This window comes from Equus asinus, chromosome 18 (assembly GCF_041296235.1).
Source record: "Equus asinus isolate D_3611 breed Donkey chromosome 18, EquAss-T2T_v2, whole genome shotgun sequence".
In the NCBI taxonomy this organism is placed as follows: domain Eukaryota; kingdom Metazoa; phylum Chordata; class Mammalia; order Perissodactyla; family Equidae; genus Equus; species Equus asinus.
In genome coordinates this window covers 29,972,997-29,989,711 of record NC_091807.1, presented here as the reverse complement: position 1 = coordinate 29,989,711, position 16,715 = coordinate 29,972,997, and the positions used below count along the sequence as shown (strand labels likewise).

The window sequence follows — 16,715 nt, the reverse complement described above, 5'->3', positions numbered from 1 at the left end:
TGCCGTTCTCGCGACAGGGGCGGAGTTCTCTCCTAGTGGTGAGAGCGCGAGCGCATGCGTGCTCGCGGGAGGTGGGGGGGGCGCTGCGCGCCGTAGCAGGAGGGAAGACGGGACCCGGCTGGAGTACTGGGGGAAAGCGCGCGTGCGCCGTCGCGAGCTCGGCGCAGCCGGGGCCGCCGTGTGGGAGCGAGTGTGAGACAGCCGTGCGGGCCGCGGGAATGTTCCGAAAGGCCCGGCGAGTGAACGTGCGCAAGCGGAATGACTCGGAGGAGGAGGAGCGAGAGCGCGATGAGGAGCAGGAGCCGCCGCCGTTGCTGCCGCCGCCCGGTACCGGCGAAGAGCCGGGCCCCGGCGGCGGCGGCGACAGGGCCCCCGGGGGGGAGTCGCTGCTGGGCCCCGGGCTGCCGCCTCCTTCCGCGCTGACCCCGGGCCCCGGGGCTGAGGCCGGGGGCTGCTTCCCGGGCGGCGCGGAGCCCGGCAACGGGCTGAAGCCGCGCAAGAGGCCGCGCGAGAACAAAGAGGTGCCCCGGGCCAGCCTGCTCAGCTTCCAGGACGAGGAGGAAGGTAACCGCCGCGCTGCGGACCCCAGACGCCGGCATCCCCACCCCGGCCCCCACCGCGGGTCCCTGCCTTCCCTGGGCACCCAGCCCCCCCACCCCGGGATGGAGTCCCTTCCCACCCGACCTGCTGCACGTCTCTCTCCTCCTCCCGCCTTCTGCTCCGGCGGGGGACGCGTGCCCGCGCCGCCGCCAGCCCTTTTTTAACAACCACCCCCTCGTCACCGTCCTCCTGTGCATTTCCTACTCCGAGGGGCCGGAGCTCGGAGCTCAGATCCGTCATTCTGAGTTTTTCAAGTGGAAAGTCACTGTCCCCTGTCCTGCCCCTTTGCTGGCGGGTGTGTTTCGGGGAGAAGTTGTCGTGTTCCCTGACTGCTCTTGGCACGTTCCCTGAGCCCTCTGCAGGGCACTGTGGCCACGCTTCTTGGGAGCTCTGTTTGAGACATCCTTGAGCAGGAAGGCCGGGTGTTTAAAGAGGAGTGCTAGGTCTGGCAACAAAAGCCCGAAATTGAAGCTCTGGTTCTGAGTGACTTTGGGCCAGTTCCTTGCAATCGCTGAGCCTCAGTTTCCCCATCAAAGTAAATGGGGAAACAGATGTCTGGCCTTCCCCCGTTGGCTTTTGGACAGCGAAGAGAGACTGTGTAGTAGTGATTCGAGGCAGTTTATCCAATCCTGTGTGGGAGGCCAGGCTACAATAAATTTTAGATTTCTGATCGTAAATGAGTCTTAAGTCTTTTTATTTCTCGACCAGTTTAGGGTGTGTTTATATAACCCAATTAAGTCCGTGTTACGAAAAAAGAAATGGAGGCTTTTGGAAATCTCCCTTGCATCTTGATTTGAGATGCTTTGTGTTTCCAGTAAGCTTGGCAGTTTCTCTGGCCGTTCTGTTATTTTTATTTTAATTTGTTTAAGTTTGTGTAAGTTTGAGAGGAGTACAGCCTGATTTTTATTGATGATGCAGCGACTATTTGATAAAGTGTTTGCATTTGACTTTAAAATTTTCAGGTCAAAGACGATGGATACATCCTTGAAATGTATTTTTGAAAAGTGATTTGCTGTCAGCTCAGTCTTGAAATAACAGTATGTCAGTTTGTGATAGATACAGAGTTACTCTGACTTGACAGCTCTGCTAACCAGCACCTTTTGATTTGGGATATTTTGTTTCAGATACCTTAATAATTTGGTGATTAAGTGCCTTTTCAATGATTTTTTTTTTTCTCCTGAAATAGATGATTTAAGGAAGACAAGAAAACATAGGAAAGTTTTGTGCAGTTACATGTATTATGCCTTTAAAAAAGTCTCAAATTTGCATTTTTCCAGATTAATTTATAAAGTTGACTGAAGCTTTTGAGAGCCTATGACAGATTTGAAATAACTCCAAATTATGTAATTATTTGGGTTGTGTGAGTATATATTTTGAAGAATTTGAAAAGCACATAAGATCATGTGAAAGTTAGAAGGGAAGATATTGTCTGAAAATGGTTACTACAGACTTCACTCCTTTTTTAAAAAAATTAATTTATTAAGGTCATATTGGCGTATAACATTGTGTAAATTTCAGGTGTGCATTATTATATTTCTTTTTCTATATAGACTGCGTTGTGTTCACCACGAAGTCTAGTTTCTGTCGGTCACCATACATATGTGCCCCTTTACACCTTTTGCCCTCTCCCAAACCCCTCTCTGGTAGCCACCAATCTGTTCTCCTTATCTGTGTGTTTGCTTATCTTTCATTATGAGTAAAATCATACAGTATGTGTCTTTCTCTGACTTATTTCACTTAGCGTAATATCCTCAAGGTCCATCCATGTTGTCGCAAAGGGCACGCTTTTGTCTTTTCTTAAGGCTGAGTGGTATTCCATTGTGTGTGTGTATATAAGTGCGTGTGTGTGTGTGTGTGTGTGTGTATATATATGTATATATCTACCACATCTTTATTCATTCATTCGTTGACAGGCACTTGGGTTGCTTCCACCTCTTGGTCATTGTAAATAATGCTTCAATGAATATAGGGGTATATTTATCTTTTTGAATTATTGTGTTTATTTTTTTTAAGAAAATGAAGAAGTTTTCAAAGTGAAGAAATCAAGTTATAGCAAAAAGATAGTAAAATTGCTTAAGAAAGAATATAAAGAAGATCTTGAAAAATCGAAGATTAAGACAGAACTCAACTCATCAGCTGACAGTAGGTACCAAACTAATAGGATTCTTTTGAAATGACAAAATGAAAGCTCTTTCTCACAGAGATTGAGTGGATTTGCTATATATATTGTGAGTTCGTTTAGTTGACTATCATCGTCAAGGGTCCAAAATGAGTAGCCATACATAATTCTACAAATTCATACATAATTCTAACAAATTGCATTATAAGTGCATTTTTAAAAAAGACAGAATCACTGCCACTGGAATGTTTCTGCTGCAATGACTAAATCTCCCAGTTTTCCTGCCAGCGTTCAGGCTGCTGTTGAACAAAGAAGGGAGGTTTCCCATTCAGACCTGACACCCAGGTTTATTCCTGTTGGAGGGACTGCTGTGCAGATTCCTGTACTTGCATTTTAGAGAGACAGGTTTTCAATTTCTTTGATGATATTTCCACAGTAGTTTAAATTCTTAGAGAACTTTTTTAGGAGTGCCCTAAGTTTGATGTTGATAATAACTTCCACTCAGCAGCCTTGTCAGCTACATGGCTGAAGACTCCTCAGAGTGAGGCACCTGCCTATGTTGTACAGATATCTCACATCTCTCGTGTCCTCTCACAGCCCAAGTTAAAAAATTTTAAGTAGATATTTGTCTTTAGGAAAGTGGATCTATTATAATGCACTATGGTCTGAGTTATTCTCATGCAAATGCCTTAGGGAAATCTTTTTATTTTATGGAATTAAAGATAGGATTATTATTTCTTAGGTTCTCAGCTACAGGCTTAATGTGAAAAAAGTATGTCATATCTCAAATTTACAGTCTAATTTTGGAGACAACGTCACTTAAATGTATAATTGGGCCCAGTGTTTGGCAAAACGTCCAGCAGAGGTTTAAAGAGTAGCTACACTTTTTTTTTTTTTTCAGATTTGGAAGAAGGAATGCTTCATAGATAAAGTAGAATTTGAAGCTAGATCTTTGATAATTTAAATTCCAAAAGACAGAAGAGGGAAGGTGTGGGGGTATTATCAAAGATAAAACTGTCTAAGCCTGTTTTGGAAAAGAGCAAGTACACCTGACAGGCAAAAGTAGTTGATTTGTGGAGGAAATAGAGGTTTAGGGTGAAAGTTAGGTTGTTGACAGATTATGAAGGATGTTCAGTATCTAGTAAAGAGTTTAGGATTGCTGTGTTCAGTGGCTTGCCAAGATGTTGACATGATAAATGCCTTTTGAAATCTTAACCTGCTGTTAGCATGCAGCTTGGATTGGCGCAGGGAGAGACTGGAGGCCTAACGCAGTTTAAATGCAAGGACCAGCTTTGACTCTCTAATAGTGGGTTTAAAAAGGTCTCAGTTGAGCAAGACTGAGGCTTTTCCTGACTCAGTGGGAAATTGTTGATGAGTTAAAAATGTTTGCTGTGGGTGTGGGAGAAGAAATGGAAAGAAAGGATTATTTGAGAAACGTTCCAAGGGAAGAATTGGTAGACTCGATGTATGCTTTAGCTATTGGATTTAAAAGAAATAGTCAAATCTGAGCCTTTGTGCCAGGGTGACGGGGAGAATAATTATGTATTATAGACAGAAGTAGGAAAGGCAGGTGGGAGGAAGAATATTTTTAGGAGAACTGATTATTTTGGAGTCTAGAAAACTGCTTCATTTGTTCCAAATCTCGTGAAAACCGACTGTGTATGATGATAAAGTATAAGAAAAGTCAGGAAAAGTGAGAACTGAGAAAGGACCGTTTGCTGTGGAGTTTAGAAATTGAAGCGAGTACAGGTTTATGAGGCCATCTTCCATGACCCCTTCTATCTTCCACTTTCACATAACTCTGGTATTCCACTCACCAGATAACTCAATTAATGTCCGCCCCAAAGGTGGAGGCTCTGTATTGTAGATTGTCATCATTATCCCTGAAATGATGGTGCAGTGGAGCTCTTTCATTAATCTACTTACAATCCCAAGATCTTCCTACCCCAACCCTCCTTAGCTAGACAGAGATGCATTAACTTCAAAACAAGGGTAGTATCGACTTGGAAAACCTATTTTTGTGATATTCCTAAAATAACGAGTTCAGTTTTAAACTTGAATTTGAGTGGAAATAGCCAGTGAATAGTTGGAGATGTAGATTTAGGCATGGTGCTTATTGAGATGATAATTAAAACCAAAAGTAAATGGAATTGATGAGGGAGCAGCGTAAAGGAAAAATTCCTGAGGACCAAAGACTTCTACCTATAAAAAGCATGCACATAAAGAAGAGGATTTGTTAAAGACGTAAGAGAATCATAAAGGCCAAAGGAGAAAAGACAGGGAAGCTTCAAGATGATGACGTCAGTTATATGAAATAGTACCAGAAAGGTCAGGAAAAGTAAGGACCGAGGAAGGTTTGGCAGGGTTGCTATGTTTTTTTCTGGAGGAGGGCATCTGGCAAAAGACGCTAGTCCACTAGCCAAGCGCTGCCTGTTTGGAGGAAGGAGCATCTTTTGTTAAATTGCTCCATGATATTGTATGAATTAGCTGTGGCTGCAGCCATCGGCTTAGCTGGTGAGCTTGGAGTGGGAGAAATCAAGGGCCATTTGCCAGGGTTGAGGCGCAACAAGTTGGTGAGGAGGTTGAAGGCAGCAGGTCCACACTGCTGCTTTGGAAAGTTGGGCAGAGACAGAAGTAGAGGACAATAGCTGGAGAGACCATTGGGATCAAGTAGAAGTCCTTTTGGTAAAGAGAAGCCTGTGTCTCTTTGTAGACAGAAGGGGAGAGGAGAGGGAGAACGTCGCCAGGTTCAAGGTAAAGAGAATGTGAGAGCAAGTTTCCTGGAGTGGTAGCTGAAGAAACTGAGGGCACAAGAGGAACCTAGAAAAAGGTGGTTTAGCATCTCTTTTTATAAAGATGTCTGGAAAGATAATACATGACCACTAACAAAAATTCAGCTGTTACCATGTTTTGGACTTTTATTTACTCAATCACAAGCAAATCCTTATGAATTTAATGAAACATTGGATCTTGCAGAATTCATTATCTGAGCATATCTAAACTAGTAGACCTTTAGCAGTTCTGTTTTGTCTATAAAAGCCATTGATTGGGGCCGGCCCCGTGGCCGAGTGGTTAAGTTCATGCGCTCTGCTTTGGTGGCCCAGGGTTTCTCCGGTTCGGATCCTGGGTGTGGACATGGCACCACTCATCAGGCCATGCTGAGGCGGCATCCCACATGCCACAACTAGAAGGACCTGCAACTAGAATATACACCTATGTACTGGGGGGATTTGGGGATAAGAAGAAGAAGGGGGAAGAAAAAAGAGATTGGCAGCGGGTGTTAGCTCAGGTGCCAATCTTAAAAAAAAAAAAAAGAAAGCCATTGATTTAGTGTGGGTTTAGAGCAGGAGGAAATGGATAGCTTTTGACTCCATCTAACCATAGACATCTGATAAAGTGAGTTTTAAAATCTCATGGCCTCAGAATGCGCTTCAGAAGGAAGTCTGTGGCTAATGAGGTAGGATGGTAAATGAAAAAAATTAAAGAGCCTCAAAGAGAATGACCTAAATCTTCTCGGTAAAGTTAAAAGGGGAGGTTGTATTATCCCTAGGACCCTTATTTAGGGGAGTAGAATATGGTTTGAGAAGAATAGAGTGCTTTTGAAACAATTTTTGGGAGGGGCACATTCTAGGGAAGCAACAAAAGAATGTCTTTCATATTTAAACTTTGGTTTTATTGTCAGGGCCGGCCTCATGGCCTAATGGTTAAGTTTGCGCACTTCGCTTCTGTAGCCCAGGGTTTTGCTGGTTCGGATCCTGGGCATGGACATGGCACCACTCATCAGGCCATGCTGAGGCGGCGTCCCACATAGCACAACCAGAAGGACCTACAACTAGAATATACAACTATGTACTGGGGGGCCTTGGGGAGAAGAAGGAAAAAAAAAAAAGATTGGCAGTAGATTAACATCTATTAACATCTCAGGTGCCAATCTTTAAAAAAAAATTTACTAAAAAGAAAAACTTGTTTTGCTCTTTCATTATATTCACTGTGTTTATTGTGTTCATTGCTGGGTTCAGTGCTTCAAGGTGAAAGACACTTTGACTTTCTTGATTTTTGCGTAGGATGGAGGGTGTAATAGACTATTCAGTTACAAGTAAAGTAAACCACTGTAAAGATACAGTGGTGCCCGCTGGAACCCCATGGCAGGAAAGCAGTTTTTTTTTTTTTTTCTTAAAAAAGATTGGCCCTGAACTAACATCTGTTGCCAGTCTTTGTTTTTTCTTCTTCCTCTCCCCAAAGCCCCCCAGTACATAGTTGTATATCCTAGTTGTGAGTGCATTTGGTTGTCCTGTGTGGGATGCCACCTCACATGGCTTCATGAGTAATGCCATGTCTGCTCCCAGGATCCGGACGGGCGAAACCCTGGGCTGCTGAAGTGGAGCACAAGAACTTAACCAGTTGGCCACAGGGCCGGCCCCGGGAAAGCAGTGTTGAAACTGGCTTCAGGAATGGCCTGAGAATTAGAGAGCTTTTTTCTCTGTCCAGGCAGGTTATGGCCACTCTACAGCTCCCTTCCTGGTTTACATGTGATTGTTCTTTGTGCCACCTGGTCTCTGACACATCTCTCTGTTCCAGTTCCAGATTTCCAGAAAGAGAATCAGGGTGACTCTGCTTTGGTCACAAATTCACTCTTAGACATTCACTCGTGGCAGTGGGATCAGGGTTGCACAGAGTACATGTGACTTTTAGGTCTCAACCCTTCAGATAATGGGTGACAGAGGGTTAAGAACTAAGAAGATATCCCATAAAGTGTTCATTACAGAGAGGTTTATCTAGTCTGTAAACTGTTTTTGATAGAAAGCTGCCTCGAATGGGCTTAGAGTGTAATAAAATACTGACGTGTAAAATGAGATAATGTTTCAAAGAGGTATGAACAGTTACCTATGAGAGTTTAGAGCAAGAAACAGATTAACTGTTTCTTATTAGTAAATAAGTAAAATTTTGATGAAGTTAACTAAAGGTAGGATTGAGCAGGGTCTCAAATCCTCTATCCCCTCTGTTTTTACCTTCCAATTATGCATACTGTTGTGGTATTTCATTTTCGTACATCAGTGGTTTGAATTTTTTATAAACAGTTAAAAAATAGTTCAAGCTTTAATGAATTGAGCCTATATTTGAATAAAAAATGCCTTTTTAATTGATGGATTTTGTTTTAAATATATTTTAATTTCTTTTTTAAAAAATGTAGATGAACCGTCTTTGGACAAAACAGGACATGTTAAGGACACCAGTCAAGAAGATGGAGTTATCATCAGTGAACATGGTGAAGATGAGATGGATATGGAAAGCGAGAAGGAGGAAGAAAAGCCAAAGGCTGGCGGAGCTTTTTCAAATGCTTTATCTTCTTTGAATGTTCTCCGTCCAGGTGTGTACTTGAAATACTTATCAGAACTGAAGTAAGCCCTCAAGATGGGTCATCTGTAAAGATGGTTGTTAAGGAAGGCATTAGCTAAGTGGTGTTTCTTATGACATCCCTGTTTGAATCCAAGGTGTCCAGTAGGCGAGGAATGGCTTAGTAAATTAAGGTACATTTACATGATGGGATATTACATAGTTATTAAAATAACAGTTAGACAAGTAGCAAGACATTAATTTTTACTGTAGGTGAAAAGGTCAATTGATTGGATTATGTAGTAGATTATCCTTTATCTGTTCAGTGAATGTTGTTAAGCCATTAAAAATTATATTTATGCAAAACAACAATATGGAGAAAAGCTTATGTTTTGATATGAAGAAAAATTAGATACAGAATATATATTCAATAAATTATTTAACAGATGAACTGAGAACTATTTGCAAGAGAAATATACTGTAAATCTAGTAGTGTCTTTTAGGGTTGTGAGATTATGGGCATCTCTTTTATTTTTATCTGTTTTCTAGTTAAGTAATTTGATTTTATGACTTTTGTTTATTTCTTAAAAATGAAAAGAATTTAGTTAAAATAAAACTGTTTTACTAGATCCCCCCATTATATATTTTTTCAGGTTCCTTATTGACTTTTAGTTTCCATTTAAACTAAATTAAAAGTAAATTAATTGGATTGCAGGTACAGTTTGGGAAGGGTGTGCCAGCAACTAACATTAGAATCTTGGTGAGATTGTTTTACCCTTCGTATTTTCAAGAAAAGAGAAATTTTATGCTTTTTATTTTTGAGTGAGGAAGATTGGCCCTGAGCTAACATCTGTTACCAGTCTTCCTGGGTTTTTTCCCCTCCCCAAAGCCCCAGTACATAGTTGTAACTCATTCTAGTTCTTCTGTGTGGGAAGCCACCACAGCATGGCTTGATGAGCAGTGTGTAGGTCCACGCCTGGGACCCGAACCAGCAAACCTTGGGCCACCAAAGTGGAGTGCACGAACTTAACTACTTGATCATGGGGCTAATAACTTTATAACCCTAATGCTGCCATATTTTATAACCCTTACCATTTGTTTCCAGGAGAAATTCCAGATGCAGCTTTTATACATGCTGCAAGGAAAAAGCGTCAAATGGCCCGAGAATTGGGAGATTTCACTCCTCATGATAGCGAGCCTGGTAAGGGCCGCCTTGTTAGAGAAGATGAGAATGATGCCAGCGATGATGAAGATGATGATGAGAAGCGCCGGATAGTTTTCTCTGTGAAAGAAAAGTCACAAAGACAAAAGATTGCTGAGGAAATAGGTAACTTGATTTAATGGGATAATAAGCCTATTACATTGCTATTAATTGTGATTTGATACCATAGTCAAATAAAAAGTACCTACATTTATTTAACTATGTTTAATGTAGAGAACTGTTCTTGGGTACAAGCGTCTTGTTGGAATTTTTTGAAAACTATAGCAAGGTTGTGATAGCTCACGTTTATTGAGCACTTCTGTGTGGCCAGTGTTGTGTTAAGCACTTGGCATGCATAAATTTATATAATCGGCTCAACATTCTTAGGAGGCGTTAGGTTTAGTTCTTCCCTTTGTTGAGTTGATGTCAAGCTCACAGGGATTTGGAAATCTTTCTGAGGTTTTAATCATTTGCTGATATTGCCTTTTCCTTCAAAGGATACTATGTATAAGACAAGCAAAGTCAGGAGTGTCAAATGAGAGAGGAGATCATGATAGACATTTTAGTAAGATTGAGTTAATACCAATAGTTCTGCTTAATTTTTGTGAAATAAGAGGATCACGTCTCTTCCCTCCCTGCTTCTCTCGTATTATTCACTCTTCTTTGCTGCTTCTGGCTACAGGTATTGAGGGGAGTGATGATGATGCTTTAGTAACTGGAGAGCAAGATGAAGAGCTCAGCCGATGGGAGCAGGAGCAGATAAGGAAAGGAATTAATATCCCTCAGGTAAGAACTAAAGAATTAAACTTCAAAAATGAAAAAGTAAATAAACCTTTTTTGCCTGTTTTGTTAGAGTAAAAACATACTGCATATTGAGCTGAGTCTTTGTCATTTATTCAAGTAACATAATTAAGAAAATTACATGGAGTTATGTATCCAATAAACTTTTAGAAGAACATTTTGCTTTTTACGGGTAGAATGATGGAAGAATCTCTAGGTTCTTGGATCACTTGCTTCTCAAAGTGGTCCTTGAACCAGCAGCGTCAGCACTATCTGGGAGCTTGTTAGAAATGCAGGTTCTCACCCTGCTTCAACCTAGTGAATGAGGAGCTCTGAGGGGGCGCCCAGGCATCTTTTTGACGAGCCCTCCAGGTGATTCTGTTGCACACTGAAGTTTGATAAACCTCTGTAGAGATAAAGTGTCTTTTTCCTGTATACCTTCATTTTTCTGACTTTAAAAAGTATTTTGTAGAAAATAGATTTCTCAGTAGTCTGAAAACTTATTGTAGATGAAAATGTCTTCCTAAATAGCTATAAAAATGTGTTTTTTAGAAGCAAGTAGTACAGTGGAAATGTTGTATGTAAACTATACGTGTGTCATGTATGTAAACTATTTTTGTTACTAGTGTTTTGACACAGAATTTTGCATGCGTTTCGGTTATGTTAAGAAAATACAGTTTAGTAGGGAAAGTCCTGGTCTCAGTGTCAGCAGTCTTAGGTGATAATCTCGGCTTATGTATTTATTCTGTGACCGTGGCAAGTCATTCATCCTCTTCCAATGATAAATTGGTGGCTTTGGATTATTTTTAATGTACCTTTCAACTTTAAACTTTTTTGACCTTCTGTTTTTCTGAAAATTATTATAAATGAATCCAGTTATTCCATAAGAGTTAGAACATTCATCTGGCCCTATTTTTATTTGATTTTGAAGAACTCTGCAATTATTTATTTTAATTACATGCTGATTGGAAAATGGGTATAATTTCTGCTGTTAGGGGTTTTTTTAAACCCTAAAGGCATGGGGTTATTATTTTCCTGATTTTAGCTACTAATTTTCATGTATGTCCCATTTCTTTTCTAGGTTCAAGCAAGTCAGCCCACTGAAGTGAATATGTACTACCAGAACACTTACCAGACAATGCCTTATGGTTCATCCTATGGCATTCCTTATAGTTATACAGCCTATGGATCATCTGATGCCAAATCTCAAAAAACAGATAATACAGTCCCTTTCAAAACTCCCAGTAATGAGATGACTCCCGTTACTATTGATTTGGTAAAGAAACAGCTTAAAGACAGGTAGGGCAGATCAACTTCTTAAAGACCTGTCCTCTAGCTTACTGTTCCCTCAGGCAACATGTAGTCTGGGGTAGCCAATGCAGGATATCGGCGAAGAAGATTCCCTGGCCCATCTTCAAAAGCTAAACAGAAGATGACTTCATACTTTGTTCTGCTACCTTCTTGGATTACTTCTGTGGAAGCCTCGAAAAGTTATAAAAAATGCCACTCCATGATCTTGTTGAAGACAGTTCTGAGTTTGTACCTCTTGGACTCTGAAAAAGTATAGTCAAGCTATGGGGGGCAAAGCAAAACAGTGAGATTTTGGTTAGCTCACCAAATAACTTTATATGAAGTCTGTAAACTGCCATTTCTTGAGAAAAAAGCGGTACAGATGAAAAGATGCCACTCCAAGTATTCTTATATTCTAATAGTGGAACTAAATGCATTATTATAATATTGCAAGAGTCTCTGACAGCATAGACTTTTGGATGTAAATGTGTTATGTTTATCCTTTTGTGTTCTTAAGGTTGGACTCCATGAAAGAACTGCACAAAACAAATCGACAGCAGCATGAGAAGCATCTACAAAGCCGAGTGGACTCTACCAGGGCTATTGAAAGATTAGAAGGGTCTTCTGGGGGTATTGGTGAACGGTATAAATTTTTGCAAGAAATGCGAGGGTATGTCCAAGACTTGCTTGAGTGTTTCAGTGAAAAGGTAAGAATGTAAAAATATTAATCTCTTTGAATAAGGCAAAATTAGGGAGGTCTAGGTGGCCGTGTGTAGATCATTTCTGTATTTTTCAGAAATACACTGAATATCAGCTTTAGAAGTTGAGAATATCCATTGCATTCGACTTTAGAAGTGATGAAAAGTCATGCTTCATCTTCCTCACTTCATTAGCGGCATTCTATCTTGGGGGCAATATAGTGCCTTTGTTGACGACAAAAAAAGATAACTCAGAATACATTTAAATGAGACTTTGGCAGGTCCTGCCTTAATGTAGTGGTAGATTATTGGCCTGCCCTGAATTATTAGAATATAAGGGACTCATCTGATGGAATTGTCTTTCAGTCTAAACTTCTATTTAAACTGTTTCTACAAGTAATTCCAAATATGCATAAAGTTGCAAATTTTTTATTAATTTTTATTTTTTACTCTAGATAAAGCTGGTTGTCATTGCTAATAATTTTCATCTAAGTAAGCCTATGCTTCATCCATTTCAGAAACCATTCATTGGCCATAATTTCTTTTAAGGTCTCATTTCTTCCAAGTTTATTTTTTTAGTATGATAGTCAGTTGGCACAACTTTTTGCGTTCTATTGCACCATTTATTGTTTGCATTTTTAAAATTAGCTGCATACAGAATCCCTTTTCTTCTTAAATGACCTCTTAATTGATTTTCCTTCTTTGAGATAAATGTATTGTTTGATGCATTGCTTTAAAAGCATTTGTGGACATTGCAGCTTTATCTTTTTAAAAAAAAAAAATCATGGTGCTTTGAATATCCCGTCTTTAAAGTCATGCTGGATTAGAAGACACATTTTCCCTTATTGGCTATGTGGATTAGCATAGAATCTGTAAGCATATGGTATGTTTAAATGATTATCTTAACTTTTTATTATCTCTGTTGATTACTTTAATACCCTAAAGCCAAAGGCTGGCAAAAGAACACTGCCAAACTGTATCTTCCTCGTGAATCTTAATGGTTCTAGCTGGTCTGTGGTGAGGTGCAGGCTGAGACAGCATTCATCAGGTCCTCTCTGTAGAATTTATCCTCTTGATTTCTGGAGAAACAATTACAGTCTGAGCTATGGTATCTTGTGGCAGATGAGTGGCTTAGGGTGACAAGGACAGGAGTGGGAAAGAAACATAGGTTTGACTGTGCAGAGGGCTAGAGTCAAAACGGGAAGGGACTTAAGTGTCAGAGCCAGTGGTTGTGTCCTTCCTACTAATAAAGCCCTTTTGAGCCTATTGGGCATGATGGGAGCTGGTCTAATAACCTTTGTGACTAGAGAAAGGATCTTTGTCTTCAGTGATACTTTATAAGTGAGGTTTGTCCCTGTGTAGTTCTTTCTTGAAATATCTTGGACTTTGCTTTGGAACTTACTTGAGTAAACTTACTCATAATTGCAAACTGAACTCTTAAGAAATATTGACAGTAATATTCAGCTGGATTATACCATTCTTGGGTTAGAGAGACTAGTAGACATCTAGTTCATATGGTTTTTAATTGCTGACTATTTTACCAACAATTAGTAGGGTACTTACCTTGCATTGATTACCCTGTTACTAGAGAAGTTTACTTCAGATTGTGCTAATATGGTTTCACAGAGTCACTTAGGTAAATGTTTTTGGAGCATATCTTCAACCTTATATATTATACAGTGACTACATTTTAATTAAAAGATCCCCTCCTTTAAAAATGAGTATTTTATTTCATTTTGACATTTTCCTACACGTTCAGTTTTTTTAAGACTGCTCCTGAGTTAATAATGTCATAACTTGTCATCTTGGAAATATTAAGGAACATTTAGATAGATTTGAATATTTGTTTCAGTTATACTACAAAAATATTGTTTCAGAGTAAGACCATAAAAAGATAAACATTCCTTTGTTTTTCCCTCTTTTGTTATAAAAGCTGAAGTGGTTTTGAACTTAGATTTTTAATTATTTGCAGATCATTTTAACTTTCCATTGTTTTGTTTCCCTATCGTCATCTTCCTTCTTGTGTTCTTCGCCTTAAATTTGGTCTTGCAATAATAATAGTCAATAACAGTTTTAAGTTTGGAGAGGGTAAAGAAATTGTCACTGTGCATACTCTTGTGATAAATCAGTATCGTTAAGAAACATGAATAAGAGCTGAAAATGTGTTTTAGGTCTTTTTGTCTCAATGGAATTTTCTCTGGGCTTTATTAAAAGGCATTTCAGTTACCTAAACAGGAAAATTACGTTATCAGGATTTTAAGTAGAAATTGAATAATTCTGTCTCGTGCAACCTGAGGTGTGTAGCTCTTGCAGCAGAGGACTGTCAGCGGTGTCCAGGGCTCAAGGACTCCCGTTAGGCACATAGGTACATTTGTCTGCAGTCTTGCATGGTTTGAAAAAAAATGAGGGGGTGGTGAAGTGTAAGTTACAATGATAATGGCAGTAATTGCTTAGAAAATGGATTATAGCTCATTTTAAAGATAGTGTCTCTGGGCTCAGCTGTCAAAAATAATCAGTGCACATTTGGGGACATTGTTGCCCATGCTGTGGCATATTCAAGAAGAAAATTACTCCGTCAGTTTGACCTTCTGTAAACATTTGCTACTTTGCAATGGAATCGTGCAAGTGTATGAAATTGCTTCTATTACAGACATCTTTGTATTCCACCTGCCTTTTTTTGTTTTCCATTTGCAGTCTGTTCAGTTCAGGAAGCTGCTATAACACTTGGTGCCAGTATTCCCAAACTCTAAGTAGTAATGTGTTTTCCATTTGCACTAACCATCAGGAAACTAGAATTTCTGGTTTCCTCAGGTATGTGTAGTGGTCATTAGTGTTTTGTGAAAGTTTCATAGCATTTGGTTATAACATAAGGTATTTATAAAGAGAAAGTTTTCTGTTTTTTTCTTTCTAAATCAGGTCTCATTCTATAACCTTTTGTATTCCATATGAACCAAGTGAATGCTCAGCTATGGATAGTAACCTGGAAAAACTTATTGACTTTGTAAACTGACAATTCATGTGAAGAGTTTTATTATTTTATTACACAATAGGGAAAAATTTATTACATAATAGATCTTTCTGAGTTTGAGATGTATTGATTTTAGACAGGTTAGTGATAGCTAGAAATTTTATTTGCCTTATTAATGTAAATAAATGCAGTTTACATTTAAAATGTATAATAAAGCTACAAAATAGTGTAAGGTTACTGTAAGGTACTTGGTGCAAAGGAGTGGCAGGGCAATTTAAGTGTCCAAAATTGGTCAGTTAGCAGACCCCTGTTCTTAATAGAACTGTGCGTATTTTTGATATCATACAGCAATAATGGTTTATTTTAAACTACAAAAATTGTGAGGGAGAGATCATGCTGCTGGAAAACTAAAAATGGACTTTAAAAAACTTCCAAGTACTTTATTCTAAAAGAAAAGCACTAAAATTTTTGACATTTCTTTACTTGCTCTCTTTACTAATATTGAAGTGTTAAGTTTCCTAACCAAACTTTTGCTCCAATAACTAGGCACTGGACATTATAGCTCTGTGTATGGATTAAGAGAAGAAGTGATGTTTCCTAAACATCGTAAAACTGAATTGTGCTTGTGTCCTAAAGGGAATTCATGATCATGATCCGTAGAGGGTACTTTTTCAGAAATCCGGAAATAGTATGGAACCCTCAAATAAGGAAGCAGCTGAGGAGTTTGGTGTTACGGAGTGTGTTGTATTTTTACAGGTGCCACTGATTAATGAACTTGAATCAGCAATACATCAGCTGTACAAACAGCGAGCTTCCCGCCTTGTCCAAAGACGACAAGATGATATTAAAGATGAATCTTCGGAGTTTTCAAGCCATTCAAGTCAGTCCATCTTGAAGGTTTTTATTATTCATTAAACAACCTTGTTTACTTAGTACAGCCTGATTGAAAATTAGAGATCTCAGAGCGTTGTTTTTTTTTTTTTAAAGAAATAAATTTCCCTGCTCTTGTGTCAGGTAGATCTAAAAATTATAACAGCATGTACTTGGATTGTGTTTAAGAATATATAGCTTCTCAAAGGAGCTCAAAAACATGTACTAATATTCTATCAATCTTATTCTTCTTTGGGTGTATTTTTTCATTCTTTAGAGTTTAGACAAAGACATAAGTATTTTATGTTAAAACCACTATCTCTTTGGCCCTAGATGATTTCCCCACCATTTCCATCCTGTTCATAACACCACTACAAATGCTATTGTTGACCACAGTGAAAGATTTTGAGTTTAGGGACTGGGGAATTTTGGGGGGTGGGGGGGGTTATTATATAACAAGTGATACAACTCCAAGGTTAGGGGACTAATTTTTAGCTTCACCCCTTGGATAAGGCAAAATTTTTTGTATTTAAAAATTTTTTCTATTTTCTAGTTTGCCTTATATATTGGGTTTTTTAGTAAGTCAACTGATGCCTGCAATTCTTGAAATTTTAGTGAAAAAATTTAGAAATTGAATTTATATTCTTTTCATTATGATGTATATGGAAAACCAAAATTAATTGGAAACCTCTTATTAACTAGTTTAGTTAAGATGCTTTAATCAGACCTTTTAAACCATTTAATTCCATTTTTCCATTGCCCTTCATATTCTTGGGTGCCCTAATAGGAATTTTCCTAGCATGGATTTCTTGTGGCTTCTTTTGTCATCTCTTTGTTCCCTGTGTCAGCAGTTCT

General features: G+C 39.1%; 1 protein-coding gene across 1 annotated transcript in view; it reads left to right on the top strand.

Moving 5' to 3' along the window:
* The first annotated feature begins 78 nt into the window (after positions 1 to 78).
* PAXBP1 (PAX3 and PAX7 binding protein 1) overlaps positions 79 to 16,715 on the top strand; it is a 35,908-nt gene continuing 19,271 nt past the window's right edge. Inside the window, exons 1-8 of the mRNA XM_044750790.2 lie at positions 79 to 564; positions 2,614 to 2,742; positions 7,911 to 8,087; positions 9,159 to 9,380; positions 9,937 to 10,040; positions 11,116 to 11,333; positions 11,842 to 12,031; positions 15,747 to 15,870. Coding sequence (XP_044606725.1) covers positions 219 to 564; positions 2,614 to 2,742; positions 7,911 to 8,087; positions 9,159 to 9,380; positions 9,937 to 10,040; positions 11,116 to 11,333; positions 11,842 to 12,031; positions 15,747 to 15,870 — 1,510 coding nt within the window. The 5' untranslated portion in view covers positions 79 to 218. The remainder of the gene's footprint in view (positions 565 to 2,613; positions 2,743 to 7,910; positions 8,088 to 9,158; positions 9,381 to 9,936; positions 10,041 to 11,115; positions 11,334 to 11,841; positions 12,032 to 15,746; positions 15,871 to 16,715) is intronic.